The following is a 23,891-nucleotide window of genomic DNA, read 5'->3' on the forward strand; positions in this document are numbered from 1 at the left end:
CATATCCCCCATCACTGTGATTATATCCCCCCTCCTATCCCCATCACTGTGATTATATCCCCCCTCCTATCCCCATCACTGTGATTATATCCCCCTCCTATCCCCATCACTGTGATTATACCCCCCTCATATCCCCATCACTGTGATTATATCCCCCCTCCTATCCCCATCACTGTGATTATATCCCCCTCCTATCCCCATCACTGTGATTATATCCCCCCTCATATCCCCCTCCCCTCATATCTCCCTCCCTCATATCCCCTCCCCTCATATCCCCCTCCCTCATATCCCCCTCCCTCATATCCCCCTCCCCTCATATCCCCCTCCCCTCATATCCCCCTCCCCTCATATCCCCCTCCCCTCATATCCCCCTCCCCTCATATCCCCCTCCCCTCATATCCCCCTCCCCTCATATCCCCCTCCCCTCATATCCCCCTCCCCTCATATCCCCCTCCCCTCATATCCCCCTCCCCTCATATCCCCGTCACTGTGATGATCTCCCCCTCCCCAGGCTGGTTCAGCGATGCCTCTGGTTGTGATGTGCGGGTTCCCCTGCAGTGGGAAGAGTCGCCGGGCTGCGGAGCTGCAGGATCACCTGATCCGGAGCGGCAGGAAGGTCTCTATAGTGGGGGACGAGGCCCTGGGAGCGGACAGGAACTCGGTGTATGCAGGTACGCGGCTCCCGGCTGCACTCGCTTAGCACATTGCTGGGTGTGTGTGTTGCGTCCACAGGAGGAGCTCCGTGCGGTGGGCGTTGGAGAGGTGAGGATCAGACAGCGCTGTTGCCTGGGGGGGGGGGGTGGTGGGGGGGGTTAATGTTGGGATCACACAGCGCTGTTGCCTGGGGGGGGTGGTGGGGGGGTTAATGTTGGGATCACACAGCGCTGTTGCCTCGGGGGTGGGGGGGTGGGGGGGGTTAATGTGGGATCACACAGCGCTGTTGCCTCGGGGGGGTGGGGTGGGGGGGTTAATGTTGGGATCACACAGCGCTGTTGCCTGGGGGGGGGGGTGGGGGGGGGTTAATGTTGGGATCACACAGCGCTGTTGCCTCGGGGGGGGTCGTGGGGGGGTTAATGTTGGGATCACACAGCGCTGTTGCCTCGGGGGGGGGGTGGGGGGGTTAATGTTGGGATCACACAGCGCTGTTGCCTGGGGGGGGGTGGTGGGGGGGCTTAATGTTGGGATCACACAGCGCTGTTGCCTCGGGGGGGGTGGGGGGGGTTAATGTTGGGATCATACAGCGCTGTTGCCTCGGGGGGGGTGGGGGGGTTAATGTTGGGATCACAGAGCGCTGTTGCCTCGGGGGGGGGGGGTGGTGGGGGGGTTAATGTTGGAATGACACAGCGCTGTTGCCTGGGGGGGGGTGGGGGGTTAATGTTGGGATCACACAGCGCTGTTGCCTGGGGGGGGGGTGGGGGGGCTTAATGTTGGGATCACACAGCGCTGTTGCCTGGGGGGGTGGTGGGGGGGCTTAATGTTGGGATCACACAGCGCTGTTGCCTCGGGGGGGGGTGGGGGGGTTAATGTTGGGATCACACAGCGCTGTTGCCTCGGGGGGGGGTGGGGGGGTTAATGTTGGGATCACACAGCGCTGTTGCCTCGGGGGGTGGTAGGGGGGGTTAATGTTGGGATCACACAGCGCTGTTGCCTCGGGGGGGGGGTGGGGGGTTAATGTTGGGATCACACAGCGCTGTTGCCTGGGAGGGTGGGGGGGCTTAATGTTGGGATCACACAGCGCTGTTGCCTGGGGGGGGTGGTGGGGGGGCTTAATGTTGGGATCACACAGCGCTGTTGCCTCGGGGGGGGGTGGGGGGGTTAATGTTGGGATCACACAGCGCTGTTGCCTCGGGGGGGGGGTTAATGTTGGAATGACACAGCGCTGTTGCCTGGGGGGGTGGTTGGGGGGCTTAATGTTGGGATCACACAGCGCTGTTGCCTGGGGGGGGGGTGGTGGGGGGGTTAATGGTGGGATCACACAGCGCTGTTGCCTGGGGGGGGTGGTGGGGGGAGTTAATGTTGGGATCACACAGCGCTGTTGCCTGGGGGGGGGGTGGGGGGGGGGGTTAATGGTGGGATCACACAGCGCTGTTTGTTGCCTGGGGGGGGGGGGTGGTGGGGGGGGGGGTGGTGGGGGGGGGGGTTAATGTTGGGATCACACAGCGCTGTTGCCTGGGGGGGGGGTGGGGGGGGGGGTTAATGGTGGGATCACACAGCGCTGTTTGTTGCCTGGGGGGGGGGGGTGGTGGGGGGGGGGTGGTGGGGGGGGGGGGTTAATGTTGGGATCACACAGCGCTGTTGCCCGGGGGGGGGGGGGGGGGTGACTGGTGGGGGCGGTTAATGTTGGGATCACACAGCGCTGTTGCCTGGGGGGGGTGTTGGGGGGGGTTAATGTTGTGATCACACAGCGCTGTTGCCTGGGGGGGGGGGTGGTGGTGGTGGTGGGGGGGGGGGTTAATGTTGGGATCACACAGCGCTGTTGCCTGTTGGGGGGGAGGGGGGTTAATGTTGGGATCACAGAGCGCTGTTGCCTGGGGGGGGGAGGGGGGTTAATGTTGGGATCACAGAGCGCTGTTGCCTGGAGGGGGGGGGTTAATGTTGGGATGACACAGTGCTGTTGCCTCGGGGGGGGGGGGTTAATGTTGGGATCACACAGCGCTGTTGCCTGGAGGGGGGGGGTGGTGGGGGGGTTAATGTTGGAATGACACAGCGCTGTTGCCTGGGGGGTGGTGGGGGGGCTTAATGTTGGGATCACACAGCGCTGTTGCCTCGGGGGGGGTGGGGGGGTTAATGTTGGGATCACACAGCGCTGTTGCCTCGGGGGGGGGGTGGGGGGGTTAATGTTGGGATCACACAGCGCTGTTGCCTCGGGGGGGGGTGGGGGGGTTAATGTTGGATCACACAGCGCTGTTGCCTGGGGGGGGGTGGGGGGGCTTAATGTTGGGATCACACAGCGCTGTTGCCTGGGGGGGGTGGTGGGGGGGCTTAATGTTGGGATCACACAGCGCTGTTGCCTCGGGGGGGGGTGGGGGGGTTAATGTTGGGATCACACAGCGCTGTTGCCTCGGGGGGGGGGGGGGGGGTTAATGTTGAATGAGACAGCGCTGTTGCCTGGGGGGGGGGTGGGGGGCTTAATGTTGGGATCACACAGCACTGTTGCCTGGGGGGGGGTGGTGGGGGGGGGTTAATGGTGGGATCACACAGCGCTGTTGCCTGGGGGGGGTGGTGGGTGGGGGTTAATGGTGGGATCACACAGCGCTGTTGCCTGGGGGGGGTGGTGGGGGGGGGGTTAATGGTGGGATCACACAGCGCTGTTTGTTGCCTGGGGGGGGGGGGGTGGTGGGGGGGGTGGGGTTAATGTTGGGATCACACAGCGCTGTTGCCCGGGGGGGGGGGTGACTGGTGGGGGCGGTTAATGTTGGGATCACACAGCGCTGTTGCCTGGGGGGGGGGTGTTTGGGGGGGGGTTAATGTTGTGATCACACAGCGCTGTTGCCTGGGGGGGGGGGGGGTGGTGGTGGTGGTGGGGGGGGTTAATGTTGGGATCACACAGCGCTGTTGCCCTGGGGGGGGGAGGGGGGTTAATGTTGGGATCACAGAGCGCTGTTGCCTGGAGGGGGGGGTTAATGTTGGGATGACACAGTGCTGTTGCCTCGGGGGGGGGGGTTAATGTTGGGATCACACAGCGCTGTTGCCTGGAGGGGGGGGGGTGGTGAGGGGGGTTAATGTTGGGATGACAGCGCTGTTGCCCCCCCCCTCCACACATGCCCCCCCTCCCCACATGCCCCCCCCTCCCCACATGCCCCCCCCTCCCCACATGCCCCCCCCTCCGCACATTGCCCCCCCCTCCCCAGCGCTCCAAGTCACCCCCCTCCCCGGCGGGGGGAACAGGCACTGGCCAGGCAGTGCTGGCTCGCGGCACCGAGTGGCCAAGATGGCGGCGGGTTGGGGGGGGTTAATACCCCCCTCCCCACATGCCCCCCCCTCCCCGGCGCTCCAAGTCACTCCCCTCCCCGCGGGGGAACAGGCAGTGGCCAGGCAGGCTGCCTCGCGGCGCCGAGTGGGCAAGATGGCGGCGGTCTCGGGTGGTTAATACCCCCCTCCCCACATGCCCCCCCCTCCGCACATGCCCCCCCCCCCCTCCGCACATGCCCCCCCTCCCCGGCGCTCCAAGTCACCCCCCCTCCCCGGAGGGGAACAGGCAGTGGCCAGGCAGGGAGTGTGGGTTTTTTTTGGGGGAGTGTGGGGGGGGGGGGTTGGGGGGGATCAGACAGCGCTGCTGCCTCGGGGGGGGGGGGGGTGCGGTGGTCCGTTGGAGAGGTGAGGATGAGACAGTGCGGTGAGGTGAAGGGGAGGTGTGTTGGCAGTGTAGGCCGTAAGAGGCGGTGTGAGCGTGCGGTGTGTGTGGTGTTGTGTGAGGGTGTGGAATGTTGCAGTGCTGAAAGCAATAAGACTGGTACCTGATTGTGCAGTTCTGTCGTGGTAGCAGCAGGTCAGGGTTTTCTGGGTTGAGAGCAGTGAGGGTTAGGTGCAAATCTCTCAGAGCAGTGAGGGTTAGGTGCAAATCTCTCAGAGCAGTGAGGGTTAGGTGCAAATCTCTCAGAGCAGTGAGGGTTAGGTGCAAATCTCTCAGAGCAGTGAGGGTTAGGTGCAAATCTCTCAGAGCAGTGAGGGTTAGGTGCTGGCAAGCGTTCCCAAAGCTCAGTGAGTGAGTGGTGGGAGAGTGTGTCAGTGGTGTAGGTCAGTGAGGTGTGGGACAGTGTGGCAGTGGTGTTGGCCGCAGACCAATGAGAGTTGTGCGGGGGCGGACCGCAGACTAATGAGAGGTGTGCGGGGGCGGGCATGGCCTGAGGCGGAGTGACAGGCCAAAGGTGCAATCAGATTGTCCGTAGGGACACAGGAAGATGCAGACAGGCATACAGTGCTTTCACTAATATATAATAAGATATGATGAAAAACGAAAGGGGTCCCTTTTTTCCTGAACACGATGTGTACAGTATATATATGTTTGATATCATCTTCAGCCCATGGCGTCCCACTGCTGGATGAGGCCTCCCCAATGATCTCCCAGGTACGGCGGTTACAGCCTCTCTTCTCCACGTCGCTCCAACACATGTTCTCATCTCATCCTCCTGTCTTCTTTTTGGGCGTCGTCTTGGTCTTTTAATCTCTCTTGGAAGCCAGTCGAGTCCCATCTTTGCCCAGTGATGGTCATTTCTTCTTGCGTAATGTCCGACCCACCGCCATTTTAAATTGTTAGCTAAAGATGGAGCTCAACTGGATTCCAAGAGAGATTAAAAGACCAAGACGACGACCAAAAGGAAGACAGAAGGATGAGATGAGAACATGTGTTGGAGCGACGTGGAGAAGAGAGGCTGTAATCGCAGTACCTGGGGGATCACTGGAGAGGCCTCATCCAGCGGTGGGGGAGGCCTCATCCAGCGGTGTGGGAGGCCTCATCCAGCGGTGTGGGAGGCCTCATCCAGCGGTGGGGGAGGCCTCATCCAGCGGTGGGGGAGGCCTCATCCAGCGGTGTGGGAGGCCTCATCCAGCGGTGGGGGAGGCCTCATCTAGAAGTGGGGAGGCCTCATCTAGAAGTGGGGAGGCCTCATCTAGAAGTGGGGAGGCCGTCACCCAGCGGTGGGGGAGGCCTCATCTAGAAGTGGGGAGGCCCTCACCCAGCGGTGGGGGAGGCCAGGGCTGAAGATAATGGTGTATCACATACAGCACACCTGTGAGCATGTGACTTGTGTATGCGACAAGGGTTAATACCTCCAGCTCACGGGGTGGGGGGAGAGAGGATTTACCCAGAGTACCACTGCTTTTTATTTATCCCCCCAGAGTACCACTACTTTTTGTTTCCACTAGTACTTTTTTTTGAGGGGGGGGGATTATTAAAACATAAATATTTTGAAATCTCTCTTAACACTTGGTCCCAAATACCTGTTACCCCTGGGGCAGTGTTTCATTGCCCCCGGCACAGTACCGCTACTTTCTGCCGCCTCTCGGACTGAGCCTCTCTTGGAACATATAAGAGAGTCGATGGGTTGGGAGAGAAGACGGAGTTGTCATTTCTGTTGCCAAGAGACCTCGGGGAAGTGTGAAATCTCATTAGACTGTGTGAGTTTGCAGTGACGGCCGCAGAGCCCGAGCGTGACAAACAAGCGTGTCGCGGTGTGTGAACACAATTTACAGCGGCAGGAGTTTGATGTTCGCTCCCGCCTGCTCTGAATTCCCCCCTTGGCAGCAAAAGGTTAAAAGTGCCGTCTATTTGAGGATGGCGTATCTTTGTATGTACTTTAAGAGATCTCTTGTCGCCTTTTCGCCGTTTTTACTCTTCAAATCGGATGCTCCGCGCAGGAGATGTTGAGCGCCTGGGAGAATAAAATGGAGTTCTCTCCAGAGCCCAGTGCAGTGTGAAGGTTGCCACGGTAACCTCAGAAACCAGAGATGATGGCAAAATATTGCTTTTGAACACTAGAAAACCGTTTGTTTTAACTAAACCTGAGCAGGACACACTACTAACATAATGAGGTAAACTCACGCAGGCCTCTGAGTGTTTTATTTTCAATCTTTGCGGGGGGGGGGGGGGGTTATTATTATTTTGTTTAACGTTACCTGAACATGGAGGTCCCCCCGAGATAAATCGCGCCCCCCCCCGAGATAAATCGCGGCCCCCCCCAGAGATAAATCGCGGCCCCCTGAGATAAATCGCGCACCCCCTGAGGTAAATCGCGGCCCCCTGAGATAAAGCGGTATTATCCACCAGGCAAAAATACTTCTCCGCTGACCCAGTATGGCTGCCGCGGTCAGCCCAGCTCCAGCGGCCAATGCAAAACTGCGACAAGGTCGGGAGAGAAGATTGTGACTTTCTGTAGGTGACCTCACGGCCGACATTTAACCCATGAAACGCCCCTGTCAGGTCACTTTGCTCCTACGTGGGACTGACCCTTTAACCCCTTTAACCCATTAAACACGTCCCTGTCATTAGGTCACTTTGCCCCTACGTGGGACTGACCCTTTAACCCCTTTAACCCATTAAACACGTCCCTGTCATTAGGTCACTTTGCCCCTACGTGGGACTGACCCTTTAACCCCTTTAACCCATTAAACACGTCCATGTCATTAGGTCACTTTGCCCCTACGTGGGACTGACCCTTTAACCCATTAAACACGCCCCTGTCATTAGGTCACTTTGCTCCTACGTGGGACTGACCCTTTAACCCATTAAACACGTCCCTGTCATTAGGTCACTTTGCCCCTACGTGGGACTGACCCTTTAACCCATTAAACATGTCCCTGTCATTAGGTCACTTTGCCCCTACGTGGGACTGACCCTTTAACCCCTTTAACCCATTAAACACGTCCCTGTCAGGTCACTTTGCCCCTACGTGGGACTGTCCCTTTAACCCATTAAACACGTCCCTGTCATTAGGTCACTTTGCCCCTACATGGGACTGTCCCTTTAACCCATTAAACACGTCCCTGTCATTAGGTCACTTTGCCCCTATGTGGGACTGACCCTTTAACCCATTAAACACGTCCCTGTAATTAGGTCACTTTGCTCCTACGTGGGACTGACCCTTTAACCCATTAAACACGGCCCTGTCATTAGGTCACTTTGCTCCTACGTGGGACTGACCCTTTAACCCATTAAACACGTCCCTGTAATTAGGTCACTTTGCCCCTACGTGGGACTGTCCCTTTAACCCATTAAGCACGTCCCTGTCATTAGGTCAATTTGCCCCTACATGGGACTGTCCCTTTAACCCATTAAACACGTCCCTGTCATTAGGTCACTTTGCCCCTATGTGGGACTGTCCCTTTAACCCATTAAACACGTCCCTGTCATTAGGTCACTTTGCCCCTATGTGGGACTGACCCTTTAACCCATTAAACATGTCTCTGTCATTAGGTCACTTTGCCCCTACGTAGGACTGACCCTTTAACCCATTAAACACGTCCCTGTCATTAGGTCACTTTGCCCCTACGTGGGACTGACCCTTTAACCCATTAAACATGTCCCTGTCATTAGGTCACTTTGCCCCTACGTGGGACTGACCATGTAACCCATTAAACACGTCTCTGTCATTAGGTCACTTTGCCCCTATGTGGGACTGACCCTTTAACCCATTAAACACGTCCCTGTCATTAGGTCACTTTGCTCCTGCGTGGGACTGACCCTTTAACCCATTAAACACACCCCTGTCATTAGGTCACTTTGCCCCTACGTGGGACTGTCCCTTTAACCCATTAAACACGTCCCTGTCATTAGGTCACTTTCCTCCTACGTGGGACTGTCCCTTTAACCCATTAAACACATCCCTGTCATTAGGTCACTTTGCCCCTACGTGGGATTGACCATTTAACCCATTAACCACGTCTCTGTCATTAGGTCACTTTGCCTCTACGTGGGACTGACCATTTAACCCATTAACCACGTCTCTGTCATTAGGTCACTTTGCTCCCACGTGGTATCTTGACAAAGGCCCAACAGGGACCGAAACGTTGATCTGATAACTTAATAAATTCTTCTGCCGGCTACTAATATTTATCCTAATGGATTAAAGGGTCAGTCCCACATAGGAGCAAAGGTAGATTGTACCCTATGGAAAGTGTAGGGCATATTCTGATATATTGTGTTGTAGTGAAAGCATTACAGTACTGTAGTATCCTATACTGTAGAAAATGTGGGCATGTTGTGATATAATATTGTGATAAATAGGGCTGACCTGGTCTATATTGGGATAACTTTGTTAATTGTTGAATTGATCATTGGAAATAATTAATTTATTTCGATTTATATATTACAGATTCCAGGCAGGAGAGAGAGATTCGTGGCTCTCTGAGAGCCGAAGTTGAAAGGTTAAAGTATATCAAATCATTAAATACAAGTATATATTGTATTACTAAGTTAGTTTAAAAAACAAACCATACCAAATAACCACAAATGTTTACTCATTCTGAAGTGTCGACCGTGCGCTCTGCGTGTTATCGGATCGCGCTGCGTGTTATCGGATCGCGCTGCGTGTTATCGGATCGCTCTGCGTGTTATCGGATCGCTCTGCGTGTTGTCGGATCGCTCTGCGTGTTATCGTTTCGCTCTGCGTGTTATCAGATCGCTCTGCGTGTTATCAGATCGCGCTGTGTGTTATCAGATCGCTCTGCGTGTTATCAGATCGCTCTGCGTGTTATCAGATCGCTCTGCGTGTTGTCACATCGCTCTGCGTGTTGTCACATCGCTCTGCGTGTTGTCAGATCGCTCTGCGTGTTGTCAGATCGCTCTGCGTGTTATCGGATCGCTCTGCGTGTTATCAGATCGCTCTGCGTGTTATCAGATCGCTCTGCGTGTTATCAGATCGCGCTGCATGTTATCAGATCGCGCTGCGTGTTATCGGATCGCTCTGCATGTTATCAGATCGCTCTGCGTGTTATCGGATCGCTCTGCGTGTTATCAGATCGCGCTGCGTGTTATCAGATCGCGCTGCATGTTATCAGATCGCGCTGCGTGTTATCGGATCGCTCTGCATGTTATCAGATCGCTCTGCGTGTTATCAGATCGCGCTGCGTGCTATCAGATCGCGCTGCATGTTATCAGATCGCGCTGCGTGTTATCGGATCGCTCTGCATGTTATCAGATCGCTCTGCGTGTTATCAGATCGCTCTGCATGTTATCAGATCGCTCTGCGTGTTATCAGATCGCGCTGCATGTTATCAGATCGCGCTGCGTGTTATCAGATCGCGCTGCATGTTATCAGATCGCGCTGCGTGTTATCGGATCGCTCTGCATGTTATCAGATCGCTCTGCGTGTTATCGGATCGCTCTGCGTGTTATCAGATCGCTCTGCATGTTATCAGATCGCGCTGCGTGTTATCAGATCGCTCTGCGTGTTATGGGATCGCGCTGCATGTTATCAGATCGCGCTGCATGTTATCAGATCGCTCTGCGTGTTATCAGATCGCTCTGCGTGTTATCAGATCGCGCTGCGTGTTATCAGAACGCTCTGCGTGTTATCGGATCGCTCTGCGTGTTATCGGATCGCGCTGCGTGTTAGGTCGCGCTGCGTGTTATCAGATCGCGCTGCGTGTTATCGGATCGCTCTGCGTGTTATCGCATCGCTCTGCGTGTTATCGGATCGCGCTGCGTGTTATCAGATCGCGTTGCGTGTTATCGGATCGCGCTGCGTGTTATGGGATCGCTCTGCGTGTTATCGGATCGCGCTGCGTTTTATCGGATCGCGCTGCGTGTTATCGGATCGCGCTGCGTGTTATCGGATCGCTCTGCGTGTTATCGGATCGCTCTGCGTGTTATCGGATCGCTCTGCGTGTTATCGGATCGCTCTGCGTGTTATCGGATCGCGCTGCGTGTTATCAGATCGCTCTGCGTGTTATCAGATCGCGCTGCGTGTTATCGGATCGCTCTGCGTGTTATCGGATCGCGCTGCGTGTTATCGGATCGCGCTGCGTGTTATGGGATCGCTCTGCGTGTTATCGGATCGCGCTGCGTTTTATCGGATCGCGCTGCGTGTTATCAGATCGCTCTGCGTGTTATCAGATCGCGCTGAGTGTTATCAGATCGCTCTGCGTGTTATCGGATCGCGCTGCGTGTTATCAGATCGCGCTGCGTGTTATCAGATCGCTCTGCGTGTTATCAGATCGCGCTGCGTGTTATCGGATCGCTATACGTGTTATCGGATCGCGCTGCGTGTTATCGGATCGCGCTGCGTGTTATGGGATCGCTCTGCGTGTTATCGGATCGCGCTGCGTTTTATCGGATCGCGCTGCGTGTTATCAGATCGCTCTGCGTGTTATCAGATCGCGCTGCGTGTTATCAGATCGCTCTGCGTGTTATCGGATCGCGCTGCGTGTTATCAGATCGCGCTGCGTGTTATCAGATCGCGCTGCGTGTTATCAGATCGCTCTGCGTGTTATCGGATCGCGCTGCGTGTTATCGGATCGCTATACGTGTTATCGGATCGCTCTGCGTGTTATCAGATCGCTCTGCGTGTTATCAGATCGCTCTGCGTGTTATCGGATCGCTATACGTGTTATCGGATCGCTCTGCGTGTTATCAGATCGCTCTGCGTGTTATCAGATCGCGCTGCGTGTTATCAGATCGCTCTGCGTGTTATCAGATCGTTCTGCGTGTTATCAGATCGCTCTGCGTGTTATCAGATCGCTCTGCGTGTTATCAGATCGCTCTGCGTGTTATCGGATCGCTCTGCGTGTTATCGGATCGCTCTGCGTGTTATCGGATCGCGCTGCGTGTTATCGGATCGCTATACGTGTTATGGGATCGCGCTGCGTGTTATCAGATCGCTCTGCGTGTTATCGGATCGCGCTGCGTGTTATCGGATCGCGCTGCGTGTTATCGGATCGCTCTGCATGTTATCAGATCGCGCTGCGTGTTATCGGATCGCTATACGTGTTATCAGATCGCTCTGCGTGTTATCAGATCGCGCTGCGTGTTATCAGATCGCGCTGCGTGTTATCGGATCGCTATACGTGTTATCGGATCGCTCTGCGTGTTATCAGATCGCTCTGCGTGTTATCAGATCGCTCTGCGTGTTATCAGATCGCTCTGCGTGTTATCAGATCGCTCTGCGTGTTATCAGATCGCTCTGCGTGTTATCAGATCGCTCTGCGTGTTATCGGATCGCGCTGCGTGTTATCGGATCGCGCTGCGTGTTATCGGATTGCTCTGCGTTTTATCGGATCGCTCTGCGTGTTATCGGATCGCTCTGCGTGTTATCAGATCGCGCTGCGTGTTATCGGATCGCTCTGCGTGTTATGGGATCGCGCTGCGTGTTATCAGATCGCACTGCGTGTTATCGGATCGCTCTGCGTGTTATCGGATCGCGCTGCGTGTTATCGGATCGCTCTGCGTGTTATCGGATCGCTCTGCGTGTTATCAGATCACACTGCGTGTCATCAGATCGCGCTGCGTGTTATCAGATCGCTCTGCGTGTTATCGGATCGCGCTGCGTGTTATCGGATCGCGCTGCGTGTTATCAGGTCGCGCTGCGTGTTATCAGATCGCTCTGCGTGTTATCGGATCGCGCTGCGTGTTATCGGATCGCTCTGCGTGTTATCAGATCGCTCTGCGTGTTATCAGGTCGCGCTGCGTGTTATCAGATCGCGCTGCGTGTTATCGGATCGCGCTGCGTGTTATGGGATCGCTCTGCGTGTTATCGGATCGCGCTGCGTTTTATCGGATCGCGCTGCGTGTTATCAGATCGCGCTGCGTGTTATCGGATCGCTCTGCGTGTTATCGGATCGCTCTGCGTGTTATCGGATCGCTATCAGATCGCTCTGCGTGTTATCAGATCGCGCTGCGTGTTATCGGATCGCTATACGTGTTATCAGATCGCTCTGCGTGTTATCGGATCGCGCTGCGTGTTATCAGATCGCTCTGCGTGTTATCAGATCGCGCTGCGTGTTATCGGATCGCTATACGTGTTACGGGATCGCTCTGCATGTTATCAGATCGCTCTGCGTGTTGTCAGATCGCGCTGCGTGTTATCAGATCGCGCTGCGTGTTATCAGATCGCGCTGCGTGTTATCAGATCGCGCTGCGTGTTATCAGATCGCACTGCGTGTTATCAGATCGCTCTGCGTGTTATCAGATCGCGCTGCTTGTTATCGGATCGCTCTGCGTGTTATCAGATCGCGCTGCGTGTTATGAGATCGCTCTGCGTGTTATCAGATCGCTCTGCGTGTTATCAGATCGCTCTGCGTGTTATCAGATCGCTCTGCGTGTTATCAGATCGCTCTGCGTGTTATCAGATCGCGCTGCGTGTTATCAGATCGCTCTGCGTGTTATCAGATCGCGCTGCGTGTTATCGGATTGCTCTGTGTGTTATCGGATCGCTCTGCGTGTTATCGGATCGCGCTGCGTGTCATCAGATCGCTCTGCGTGTTATCAGATCGCGCTGCGTGTTATCAGATCGCTCTGCGTGTTATCGGATCGCTCTGCGTGTTATCGGATCGCTCTGCGTGTTTTCGGTACGCTCTGCGTGTTTTCGGATCGCGCTTCGTGTTATCGGATCGCTCTGCGTGTTATCGGATCGCGCGGCGTGTTATCAGATCGCTCTGCATGTTATCAGATCGCGCTGCGTGTTATCAGATCGCGCTGCGTGTTATCAGATCGCGCTGCGTGTTATCGGATCGCTATACGTGTTATGGGATCGCGCTGCGTGTTATCAGATCGCGCTGCGTGTTATCAGATCGCTCTGCGTGTTATCAGATCGTGCTGCGTGTTATCGGATCGCTCTGCGTGTTATCAGATCGCGCTGCGTGTTATCAGATTGTTCTGCGTGTTATCAGATCGCTCTGTGTGTTATCGGATCGCTATACGTGTTATGGGATCGCGCTGCGTGTTATCAGATCGCGCTGCATGTTATCAGATCGCACTGCGTGTTATCGGATCGCGCTGCGTGTTATCGGATCGCTCTGCGTTTTATCGGATCGCTCTGCGTGTTATCAGATCGCGCTGCGTGTTATCGGATCGCTATACGTGTTATGGGATCGCGCTGCGTGTTATCAGATCGCGCTGCGTGTTCTCAGATCGCTCTGCGTGTTATCAGATCGCACGGCGTGTTATCATATCGCGCTGCGTGTTATCGGATCGCGCTGCGTGTTATCGGATCGCTCTGCGTGTTATCGGATCGCGCTGCGTGTTATCGGATCGCGCTGCGTGTTATGAGATCGCTCTGCGTGTTATCAGATCGCTCTGCGTGTTGTCGGATCGCGCTGCGTGTTATCAGATCGCGCTGCGTGTTATCAGATCGCTCTGCGTGTTATCAGATCGCTCTGCGTGTTATCGGATTGCTCTGCGTTTTATCGGATCGCTCTGCGTGTTGTGCGCGTGTTGTGCGCGGGTAAACCTGGGGGCGGGCAGAGCTGTGCACGGGCGGCCAGAAGCTCCGTGCTGAGGCTGCTTCTCTGTCTGTGTCTTGCAGAGGGGGCGGGGCCTTGCAGAGGGGGCGGGGCTTCCCTCTTTACACAGACAGCCCCTCCTTCTTTTCCTGTGTTTCCCGCACCAGTTTTCAGCAGCATGGGGGATCGGAGCATGTCCCCCTCTCCAGGTGAAAGTGTGTGACTTATGATTGTGTGTGTGTGTTGTCTGTGATTGAGTATGTGTGTTGTATCTGTGTTGGTTGTGATTGTGTGTGTGTTGTGATTGTGTTGGTTGTGATTGGGTGAATATGTTGTGATTGAGTGTGTGTGTTGTGATTGAATGCAGTGGTGCGCAAACTGGAGGGGCAAGGGGGCGCAAGATTATTTTGGGGGGCGCAGGCTGCATGCGGCGAAACCTGGGTGCGCGGGACGGCAAACGCTGTGCGCGGGAGGGCCAAAAAGCTGTGCGTGGGGGCCAAGATGATGTGCGGGGCGGGCAGCCGAAGATGTGCGCGGGCAGCCACGTGATGGTGTGTGCGCACACGCAGGGGCTTCGGAGGTACGGGGAGGAGCAGGCCCGAGCGCTGTGGTCTCGAGCTGAAGGCCCCTCCTTCGGGGTCTGCCCTGCAATAGCGCTGTGGTCCTGCTCTCCTCCGCTGGCAGCCTGCTTCGCTGCGATCCTCTGCCAGTGAAAGGGTCGCTGCCACTGTGTCACTCATACTATGAATGTACTGAAATAATGGGGGGAAAAACTGTGAAAACACAACATTGAAAACGGAAATAAATAAATAATACTGTAGGAAGGAGTTTGGATGACACTGGGGATAGCAAGCCAACGAGCAGGGGGGGGGGGAAGAGAGGGAATGGAGGAAGCAAAGAGGTGGATAAATGCCCCCCCCAAAAGTATTGCCTTTGTACACGTACGCTCTCCCAAGCTTGGCGCTTGGGGAGACAAACAAAATTGACTTTATAGCGCGCTCAGCAGCAAATGCACACAGCACACAAAAATAGCCCCGATCCCCGTTTGCAAAATGATGCAGGACACGCTGCGCTCATGCTTGGAGAGTTGGTGATGTCACCGCTCTCAGCGGCAGCGTGGACGCAGCCTAATTTTGCAAGCGCGAGCTGTTGAAATAAGTACTTAGACATATTTGTATTTTCATTGTATACCGTTTAATAAAGGTTTTTTTTTCCATGTGATTTTGATTACATCAGGCAGGGGGGGGGGGCCGAGAAACTTCATGGATGAAAGGGGGGCTCGGCATGAAAAGTTTGCTCACCCCTGTCTAAGAGATAATGGGGAAGGGCAGGGCTTTTGTCACTTTCTTACTCACGTCACTCGTTTTCCTGTTGCAGGAAGCTGAACAAAGACGACGTCGTCATTCTGGATTCACTCAACTATATTAAAGGTATTTTCAGTTCCTCTCTAAGGGGGTGTCATTCACTTGGGCCCCTCCCGGGGTAATGCCCCCGTTGTAACCAATGTAAATTTACGTATCGGGTGCATTAAACCTCAAAAGGAGGGGGGGGGGAGATATCCCTGAGGCCCGGGATACAAAAACATGGCAGACGAATGACGCTTTCATTCCAGTCTGATGATGTCACTAACCTTTTAACCAATGAAACTCGTCCCTGTCGCTTTGGTCGTGTGGGGGACGGACCCATTAACCCCTGTACTGCCAGAGAGACCAGCAGTTGGTGGTGGGCAGAAGGGGGGTGCAGGGGTAGGAAGAGGTGACAGGGAGGGGGGGACGGGACATAAGAGATTATGCAGGGAGGGATGCCGAGAGAGAGAGGGGGAGAGACGCGTATACGGGTATTGTATGTCTTTATTTGTGTAGCGCCATTAATGTACATAGCGCTTCACAGCAGTAATACACGTGGTAGTCAAATAAATAACAAATAATATAAATAACAGATCATGGGAATAAGTGCTTCAGACAAACGTAACATTTAGGAAGAGGAGTCCCTGCTCCGAGGAGCTTACAATCTAATTAGAGGGGTGGGGAGGGAGGGGTGTGTGGGTGGGAAGAGGGGCAGAAGGGTTGGAAGAGGAACAGAGGGGTGGGGAGGGGGGGTAGAGGGGTGTAGGTGTGAGGAGGGTGAGAAGAGAGGCAGAGGGGTGGGGAGGGGGGGGAGGTGTGAGGAGGGGGGGGCAGAGGGACAGAGGGGTGGGTGGGAAGAGGTGCAGAGGGGTGTAGGGGCGGGGAGGGGTGGGCAGAGGGGTGTAGGTGGGGAGGGGTGGGAAGAGGGGTGTAGAGGTGGGGAGGGGGGACAGAGGGGTGTAGGGGGGAGGGGGGGCAGAGGGAGAGGGGTGTAGGGTCTGGGGGGTATGGATGGGCAGAAGGATGTAGGGGTGGGAGGAGGGTCAGTGGGGTGGGAGGAGGGACAGAGAGGTGGGGAGGGAGGGGTGTATGGGTGGGAAGAGGGGCAGAGGGGATGTAGGAGTGGGGGTGCGGGGAGGGATGTAGGAGTGTGGGTGCGGGGAGGGATGTGGGGGTGCGGGGGAGGGATGTAGGGGTGGGGAGGAGGTGCGAGGAGGGATGTAGGGGTGGGGAGGAGGTGCGGGGAAGGATGTAGGGGTTGGGAGGAGGTGCATGAGGGATGTAGGGGTGGGGAGGAGGTGCGGGGAAGGATGTAGGGGTTGGGAGGAGGTGCGTGAGGGATGTAGGGGTGGGGAGGAGATGCGGGGAAGGATGTAGGGGTGGGGAGGGATGTAGGGGTGGGGTGTAGGGGTGGGGAGGAGGTGCGGGGAAGGATGTAGGGGTGGGGAGGAGGTGCGTGAGGGATGTAGGGGTGGGGTGTAGGGGTGGGGAGCAGGTGCGGGGAGGGATGTAGGGGTGGGGAGGAGGTGCGGGGAGGGATGTAGGAGAGTGAGTGCGGGGAAGGATGTAGGGGTGGGGAGGAGGTGCGGGGAGGGATGTAGGGGTTGGGAGGAGGTGCGAGGAGGTGAGTGAGGGATGTAGGGGTGGGGAAGGATGTAGGGGTTGGGAGGAGGTGCGGGGAGGGATGTAGGAGAGTGGGTGCGGGGAAGGATGTAGGGGTGGGGTGTAGGGGTGGGGAGGAGGTGCGGGGAAGGATGTAGGGGTGGGGAGGAGGTGCGGGGAAGGATGTAGGGGTGGGGAGGAGGTGCGTGAGGGATGTAGGGGTGGGGTGTAGGGGTGGGGAGCAGGTGCGGGGAGGGATGTAGGGGTGGGGAGGAGGTGCGGGGAGGGATGTAGGAGAGTGAGTGCGGGGAGGGATGTAGGGGTGGGGAGGAGGTGCGGGGAGGGATGTAGGAGAGTGAGTGCGGGGAGGGATGTAGGGGTGGGGAGGAGGTGCGGGGAAGGATGTAGGGGTTGGGAGGAGGTGCGAGGGATGTAGGGGTGGGGAAGGATGTAGGGGTGGGGAGGAGGTGCGTGAGGGATGTAGGGGTGGGGTGTAGGGGTGGGGAGCAGGTGCGGGGAGGGATGTAGGGGTGGGGAGGAGGTGCGGGGAGGGATGTAGGAGAGTGAGTGCGGGGAGGGATGTAGGGGTGGGGAGGAGGTGCGGGGAGGGATGTAGGGGTTGGGAGGAGGTGCGAGGGATGTAGGGGTGGGGAAGGATGTAGGGGTTGGGAGGAGGTGCGGGGAGGGATGTAGGAGAGTGGGTGCGGGGAAGGATGTAGGGGTGGGGAGGAGGTGCGAGGAGGTGAGTGAGGGCTGTAGGGTTGGGGAAGGATGTAGGGGTTGGGAGGAGGTGCGGGGAGGGATGTAGGAGAGTGGGTGCGGGGAAGGATGTAGGGGTGGGGTGTAGGGGTGGGGAGGAGGTGCGGGGAAGGATGTAGGGGTGGGGAGGAGGTGCGGGGAAGGATGTAGGGGTGGGGAGGAGGTGCGTGAGGGATGTAGGGGTGGGGTGTAGGGGTGGGGAGCAGGTGCGGGGAGGGATGTAGGGGTGGGGAGGAGGTGCGGGGAGGGATGTAGGAGAGTGAGTGCGGGGAGGGATGTAGGGGTGGGGAGGAGGTGCGGGGAGGGATGTAGGGGTTGGGAGGAGGTGCGAGGGATGTAGGGGTGGGGAAGGATGCAGGGGTTGGGAGGAGGTGCGGGGAGGGATGTAGGAGAGTGGGTGCGGGGAAGGATGTAGGGGTGGGGAGGAGGTGCGGGAGGGATGTAGGAGAGTGGGTGCGGGGAAGGATGTAGGGGTGGGGAGGAGGTGCGGGGAAGGATGTAGGGGTGGGGAGGAGGTGCGGGAGGGATGTAGGAGAGTGGGTGCGGGGAAGGATGTAGGGGTGGGGAGGAGGTGCGGGGAAGGATGTAGGGGTGGGGAGGAGGTGCGGGAGGGATGTAGGAGAGTGGGTGCGGGGAGGGGCAGAGCACTGTTGCTTGCTGCTCTGGCACTGCAGAGGTTAATTGCTTTGCACGAGGAATGCCGTTACTGTCCGCACATTGTTACAGCGCGTCTCCCGTGTTAATCCTATTCCCACTAACCTAGCAGCTCTGTCACCCTATAAATAATACATATATACGCCTCCCTCACACGAGCGTGGTATCAATTACTAACGCATTCATTATTAATGCAGTGACACAGCCTCAGAGCGGGACCTTCTCTGCTATATGTGTCAGGGACACAGTTACATTACGCTTCCCTGAGGAAATGAAACTACGCTGGTCCTCATTAAAATGCCTTAATCGTATCGTTTATAGGATTGGCGCTGCATTAAATAACACCTTCCAGCATTAGTAATACTCGCCTCATAGTTTAATATATGTTCAGTGCCACATTGAGGCAAAGTGACCTAATGACAGGGACTTGTTTAATGGGTTAAAGGGTCAGTCCCACGTAGGGGCAAAGTGACCTAATGACAGGGACGTATTTAATGGGTTAAAGGGTCAGTCCCACGTAGGGGCAAAGTGACCTAATGACAGGGACGTGTTTAATGGGTTAAAGGGTCAGTCCCACGTAGGGGCAAAGTGACCTAATGACAGGGACATGTTTAATGGGTTAAAGGGTCAGTCCCACGTAGGGGCAAAGTGACCTAATGACAGGGACGTGTTTAATGGGTAAAATGGTCAGTCCCACATTGAGGCAAAGTGACCTAATGACAGGGACGTGTTTAATGGTTAAAGGGTCAGTCCCACGTAGGGACAAAGTGACCTAATGACAGGGACGTGTTTAATGGGTTAAATGGTCAGTCCCACGTAGGGGCAAAGTGACCTAATGACAGGGACGTGTTTAATGGGTTAAAGGGTCAGTCCCACGTAGGGGCAAAGTGACCTAATGACAGGGACGTGTTTAATGGGTTAAAGGGTCAGTCCCACGTAGGGGCAAAGTGACCTAATGACAGGGACGTGTTTAATGGGTTAAAGGGTCAGTCCCACGTGGGGCAAAGTGACCTAATGACAGGGACGTGTTTAATGGGTTAAATGGTCGGTCCCACGTAGTGGCAAAGTTACCTAATGACAGGGACGTGTTTAATGGGTTAAAGGGTCAGTCCCACGTAGGGGCAAAGTGACAGTGGTTAAGTCCTGTGCGTGATCGAAGTTTAAAGGGGATTTCACCTCTTGCCTTAATCCCGTTATTAGAAAATAACCCCTTTTCTCCCTTTTTGTGACGAGCTTTTGCCTCCAGACTAAACTCTGAGGTTTGACCTTTCTGTCCTCAGCCACAAACCTAATCTTTTCCATGAAAGCTTGTTACTATTTCATGTGCAATTTGCATGTAATGAGGTGTCTGGGACCCAGAATCCCCCCTGGGGAAGATCAGGTGTTACTTAGTATTCATCATGTGACCCGCTGCGAGACTGGCAGTTTAAGGCAAGCTGCACCCCGATACACTGCAAGTTCCCCCCCTGTTCTTAAAATATATATATATCTTTTTAAAGCATATTGAAGGTCTGAATGTTTATAAAATGAAGGGGAACAGGAAGTCCCTGTGTTGTCACTCTGATGGTGTCACTATTGGTCCAGGAAGTTCCAGGTGTGACAGATAGTGTGATGTCACAGAACGGCCAGCTCTCCCCAGGTGACAAGAAGATACGATGTCACTGACCCAGCAGCAGAGATACCTCTAACACTGGGGACACGTCGCTGATAAAGAAACTCCCTCTGACATGGGAACTTTATATTAATATCCCCGTCTATTCAACCCCCCGTCCTGCTGTCACCAACGCCCCGTCACCGGCAGAGTCAGGAATGTCCTCACAGGAGGTGACAGCCGGACAGCAAAGAGACGCAGGACACTGAACATAGCGGCACACAGAGGGACCCGCGACGCCCATCAGAGGAGGTGACAGCCGGACAGCAGAGAGACACAGGACACTGAACATGGCGGCACACACAGGGACCCGCGACGTCCATCACAGGAGGTGACAGCAGGACAGCAGAGACACGCAGGACACTGAACATGGCGGCACACACAGGGACCCGCGACGTCCATCACAGGCGGTGACAGCCGGACAGCAGAGAGACGCAGGACACAGAACATGGCGGCCCACACAGGGACCCGCGACGTCCATCAGAGGAGGTGACAGCCGGACAGCAGAGAGACGCGGGACACTGAACATGGCGGCACACACAGGGACCCGCGACGTCCATCAGAGGAGGTGACAGCAAGACAGCAGAGAGACGCGGCACACAGAGGGACCCGTGACGAGTTAGCGGGATTACTGTGTATTTCCTGATTATATGAAACACACAGAGTTATTTCCGGGCGCGTGAACGTTCGGAGTAAAGGTTCTGTGAGGGGGGCTGACGCACCGTGAAAAGTTGTCATTTGGAATTCAGAACCTATCTCTGGTAAAAGCACTCGGCAAAGTAACGCCTCCATCCTAAATGGGCAAAGCGCACGATTTGGACACGGGCAGCGTCCAGCAAAATATCCCGACCCCTTCTAAGTAACGTAACCCCCGTTTCCTTTGCTTCCAGGTTACAGATACGAGTTGTTCTGCCTGATTAAGCACACACAGACGCCACACTGCCTGGTACGTGCTACCGCTATATACTGTGACCTCAGCCTGGTACGTGCTACCGCTATATACTGTGACCTCAGCCTGGTACGTGCTACCGCTATATACTGTGACCTCAGCCTGGTACGTGCTACCGCTATATACTGTGACCTCAGCCTGGTACGTCCTACTGCTATATACTGTGACCTCTCTGCCTGAATAGGGTAGGGGGATAACTTTAGGGGTTTAGCGGTTAGGGTAGGAGGATAACTTTAGGGGTTTAGCGGTTGGGGTAGGGGGATAACTTTAGGGGTTTAGCGGTCGGGGTAGGGGGATAACTTTAGGGGTTTAGCGGTTAGGGTAGGGGGATAACTTTAGGGGTTTAGCGGTTGGGGTAGGAGGATAACTTTAGGGGTTTAGCGGTTGGGGTAGGAGGATAACTTTAGGGGATTAGCGGTTGGGGTAGGGGGATAACTTTAGGGGTTTAGCGGTCGGGGTAGGGGGATAACTTTAGGGGTTTAGCGGTTAGGGTAGGGGGATAACTTTAGGGGTTTAGCGGTTGGGGTAGGAGGATAACTTTAGGGGTTTAGCGGTTGGGGTAGGGGGATAACTTTAGGGGATTAGCGGTTGGGGTAGGGGGATAACTTTAGGGGTTTAGCGGTCGGGGTAGGGGGATAACTTTAGGGGTTTAGCGGTTAGGGTAGGGGGATAACTTTAGGGGTTTAGCGGTTGGGGTAGGGGGATAACTTTAGGGATTTAGCGGTTGGGGTAGGGGGATAACTTTAGGGGTTTAGCGGCTAGGGGGATAACTTTAGGGGTTTAGCGGTTGGGGTAGGGGGACAACTTTAGGGGTTTAGCGGTTGGGGTAGGGGGACAACTTTAGGGGTTTAGCGGTTAGAGTAGGGGGATAACTTTAGGGGTTTAGCGGTTAGGGGGATAACTTTAGGGGTTTAGCGGTTAGGGTTGGGGGATAACTTTAGGGGTTTAGCGGGTAGGGGGATAACTTTAGGGGTTTAGCGGTTGGGGTTGGGGGATAACTTTAGGGGTTTAGCGGGTAGGGGGATAACTTTAGGGGTTTAGCGGTTAGGGTAGGGGGATAACTTTAGGGGTTTAGCGGTTGGGGTAGGAGGATAACTTTAGGGGTTTAGCGGTTGGGGTAGGGGGATAACTTTAGGGGTTTAGCGGTTAGGGTAGGGGGATAACTTTAGGGGTTTAGCGGTTAGGGTAGGGGGATAACTTTAGGGGTTTAGCGGTTAGGGTAGGGGGATAACTTTAGGGGTTTAGCGGTTAGGGTAGGGGGATAACTTTAGGGGTTTAGCGGTTAGGGTTGGGGGATAACTTTAGGGGTTTAGCGGTTAGGGTTGGGGATAACTTTAGGGGTTTAGCGGTTAGGGTAGGGGGATAACTTTAGGGGTTTAGCGGTTGGGGTAGGAGGATAACTTTAGGGGTTTAGCGGTTGGGGTAGGGGGATAACTTTAGGGGTTTAGCGGTTAGGGTAGGGGGATAACTTTAGGGGTTTAGCGGTTGGGGTAGGGGGATAACTTTAGGGGTTTAGCGGTTGGGGTAGGAGGATAACTTTAGGGGTTTAGCGGTTGGGGTAGGGGGATAACTTTAGGGGTTTAGCGGTTAGGGTAGGGGGATAACTTTAGGGGTTTAGCGGGTAGGGGGATAACTTTAGGGGTTTAGCGGTTGGGGTAGGGGGACAACTTTAGGGGTTTAGCGGTTGGGGTAGGGGGACAACTTTAGGGGTTTAGCGGTTAGAGTAGGGGGATAACTTTAGGGGTTTAGCGGTTAGAGTAGGGGGATAACTTTAGGGGTTTAGCGGTTAGGGTAGGGGGATAACTTTAGGGGTTTAGCGGTTAGGGTTGGGGGATAACTTTAGGGGTTTAGCGGGTAGGGGGATAACTTTAGGGGTTTAGCGGTTGGGGTTGGGGGATAACTTTAGGGGTTTAGCGGGTAGGGGGATAACTTTAGGGGTTTAGCGGTTAGGGTAGGGGGATAACTTTAGGGGTTTAGCGGTTGGGGTAGGAGGATAACTTTAGGGGTTTAGCGGTTGGGGTAGGGGGATAACTTTAGGGGTTTAGCGGTTAGGGTAGGGGGATAACTTTAGGGGTTTAGCGGTTAGGGTAGGGGGATAACTTTAGGGGTTTAGCGGTTAGGGTAGGGGGATAACTTTAGGGGTTTAGCGGTTAGGGTAGGGGGATAACTTTAGGGGTTTAGCGGTTAGGGTTGGGGGATAACTTTAGGGGTTTAGCGGTTAGGGTTGGGGATAACTTTAGGGGTTTAGCGGTTAGGGTAGGGGGATAACTTTAGGGGTTTAGCGGTTGGGGTAGGAGGATAACTTTAGGGGTTTAGCGGTTGGGGTAGGGGGATAACTTTAGGGGTTTAGCGGTTAGGGTAGGGGGATAACTTTAGGGGTTTAGCGGTTGGGGTAGGGGGATAACTTTAGGGGTTTAGCGGTTGGGGTAGGAGGATAACTTTAGGGGTTTAGCGGTTGGGGTAGGGGGATAACTTTAGGGGTTTAGCGGTTAGGGTAGGGGGATAACTTTAGGGGTTTAGCGGGTAGGGGGATAACTTTAGGGGTTTAGCGGTTGGGGTAGGGGGACAACTTTAGGGGTTTAGCGGTTGGGGTAGGGGGATAACTTTAGGGGTTTAGCGGTTAGGGTAGGGGGATAACTTTAGGGGTTTAGCGGTTAGGGTTGGGGGATAACTTTAGGGGTTTAGCGGGTAGGGGGATAACTTTAGGGGTTTAGCGGTTGGGGTTGGGGGATAACTTTAGGGGTTTAGCGGGTAGGGGGATAACTTTAGGGGTTTAGCGGTTAGGGTAGGGGGATAACTTTAGGGGTTTAGCGGTTGGGGTAGGAGGATAACTTTAGGGGTTTAGCGGTTGGGGTAGGGGGATAACTTTAGGGGTTTAGCGGTTAGGGTAGGGGGATAACTTTAGGGGTTTAGCGGTTAGGGTAGGGGGATAACTTTAGGGGTTTAGCGGTTAGGGTAGGGGGATAACTTTAGGGGTTTAGCGGTTAGGGTAGGGGGATAACTTTAGGGGTTTAGCGGTTAGGGTTGGGGGATAACTTTAGGGGTTTAGCGGTTA

General features: G+C 55.3%; 1 protein-coding gene across 2 annotated transcripts in view; it reads left to right on the forward strand.

Moving 5' to 3' along the window:
• The first annotated feature begins 485 nt into the window (after nt 1–485).
• The window catches only part of KTI12 (KTI12 chromatin associated homolog), a 29,628-nt gene continuing 6,222 nt past the window's right edge, over nt 486–23,891 (forward strand). Inside the window, exons 1-4 of one of the 2 annotated variants that reach the window (XM_075582881.1) lie at nt 486–671; nt 8,811–8,862; nt 15,253–15,305; nt 20,778–20,833. In XM_075582881.1, the coding sequence (XP_075438996.1) occupies nt 524–671; nt 8,811–8,862; nt 15,253–15,305; nt 20,778–20,833 (309 nt within the window). In that variant the 5' untranslated portion in view covers nt 486–523. Of the gene's footprint in view, nt 763–8,810; nt 8,863–15,252; nt 15,306–20,777; nt 20,834–23,891 lie in introns of both variants that reach the window. The other variant, XM_075582882.1, reaches the window with a different exon arrangement.

The sequence above is a fragment of the Ascaphus truei genome, unplaced genomic scaffold (assembly GCF_040206685.1).
Source record: "Ascaphus truei isolate aAscTru1 unplaced genomic scaffold, aAscTru1.hap1 HAP1_SCAFFOLD_2707, whole genome shotgun sequence".
Classification (NCBI taxonomy): domain Eukaryota; kingdom Metazoa; phylum Chordata; class Amphibia; order Anura; family Ascaphidae; genus Ascaphus; species Ascaphus truei.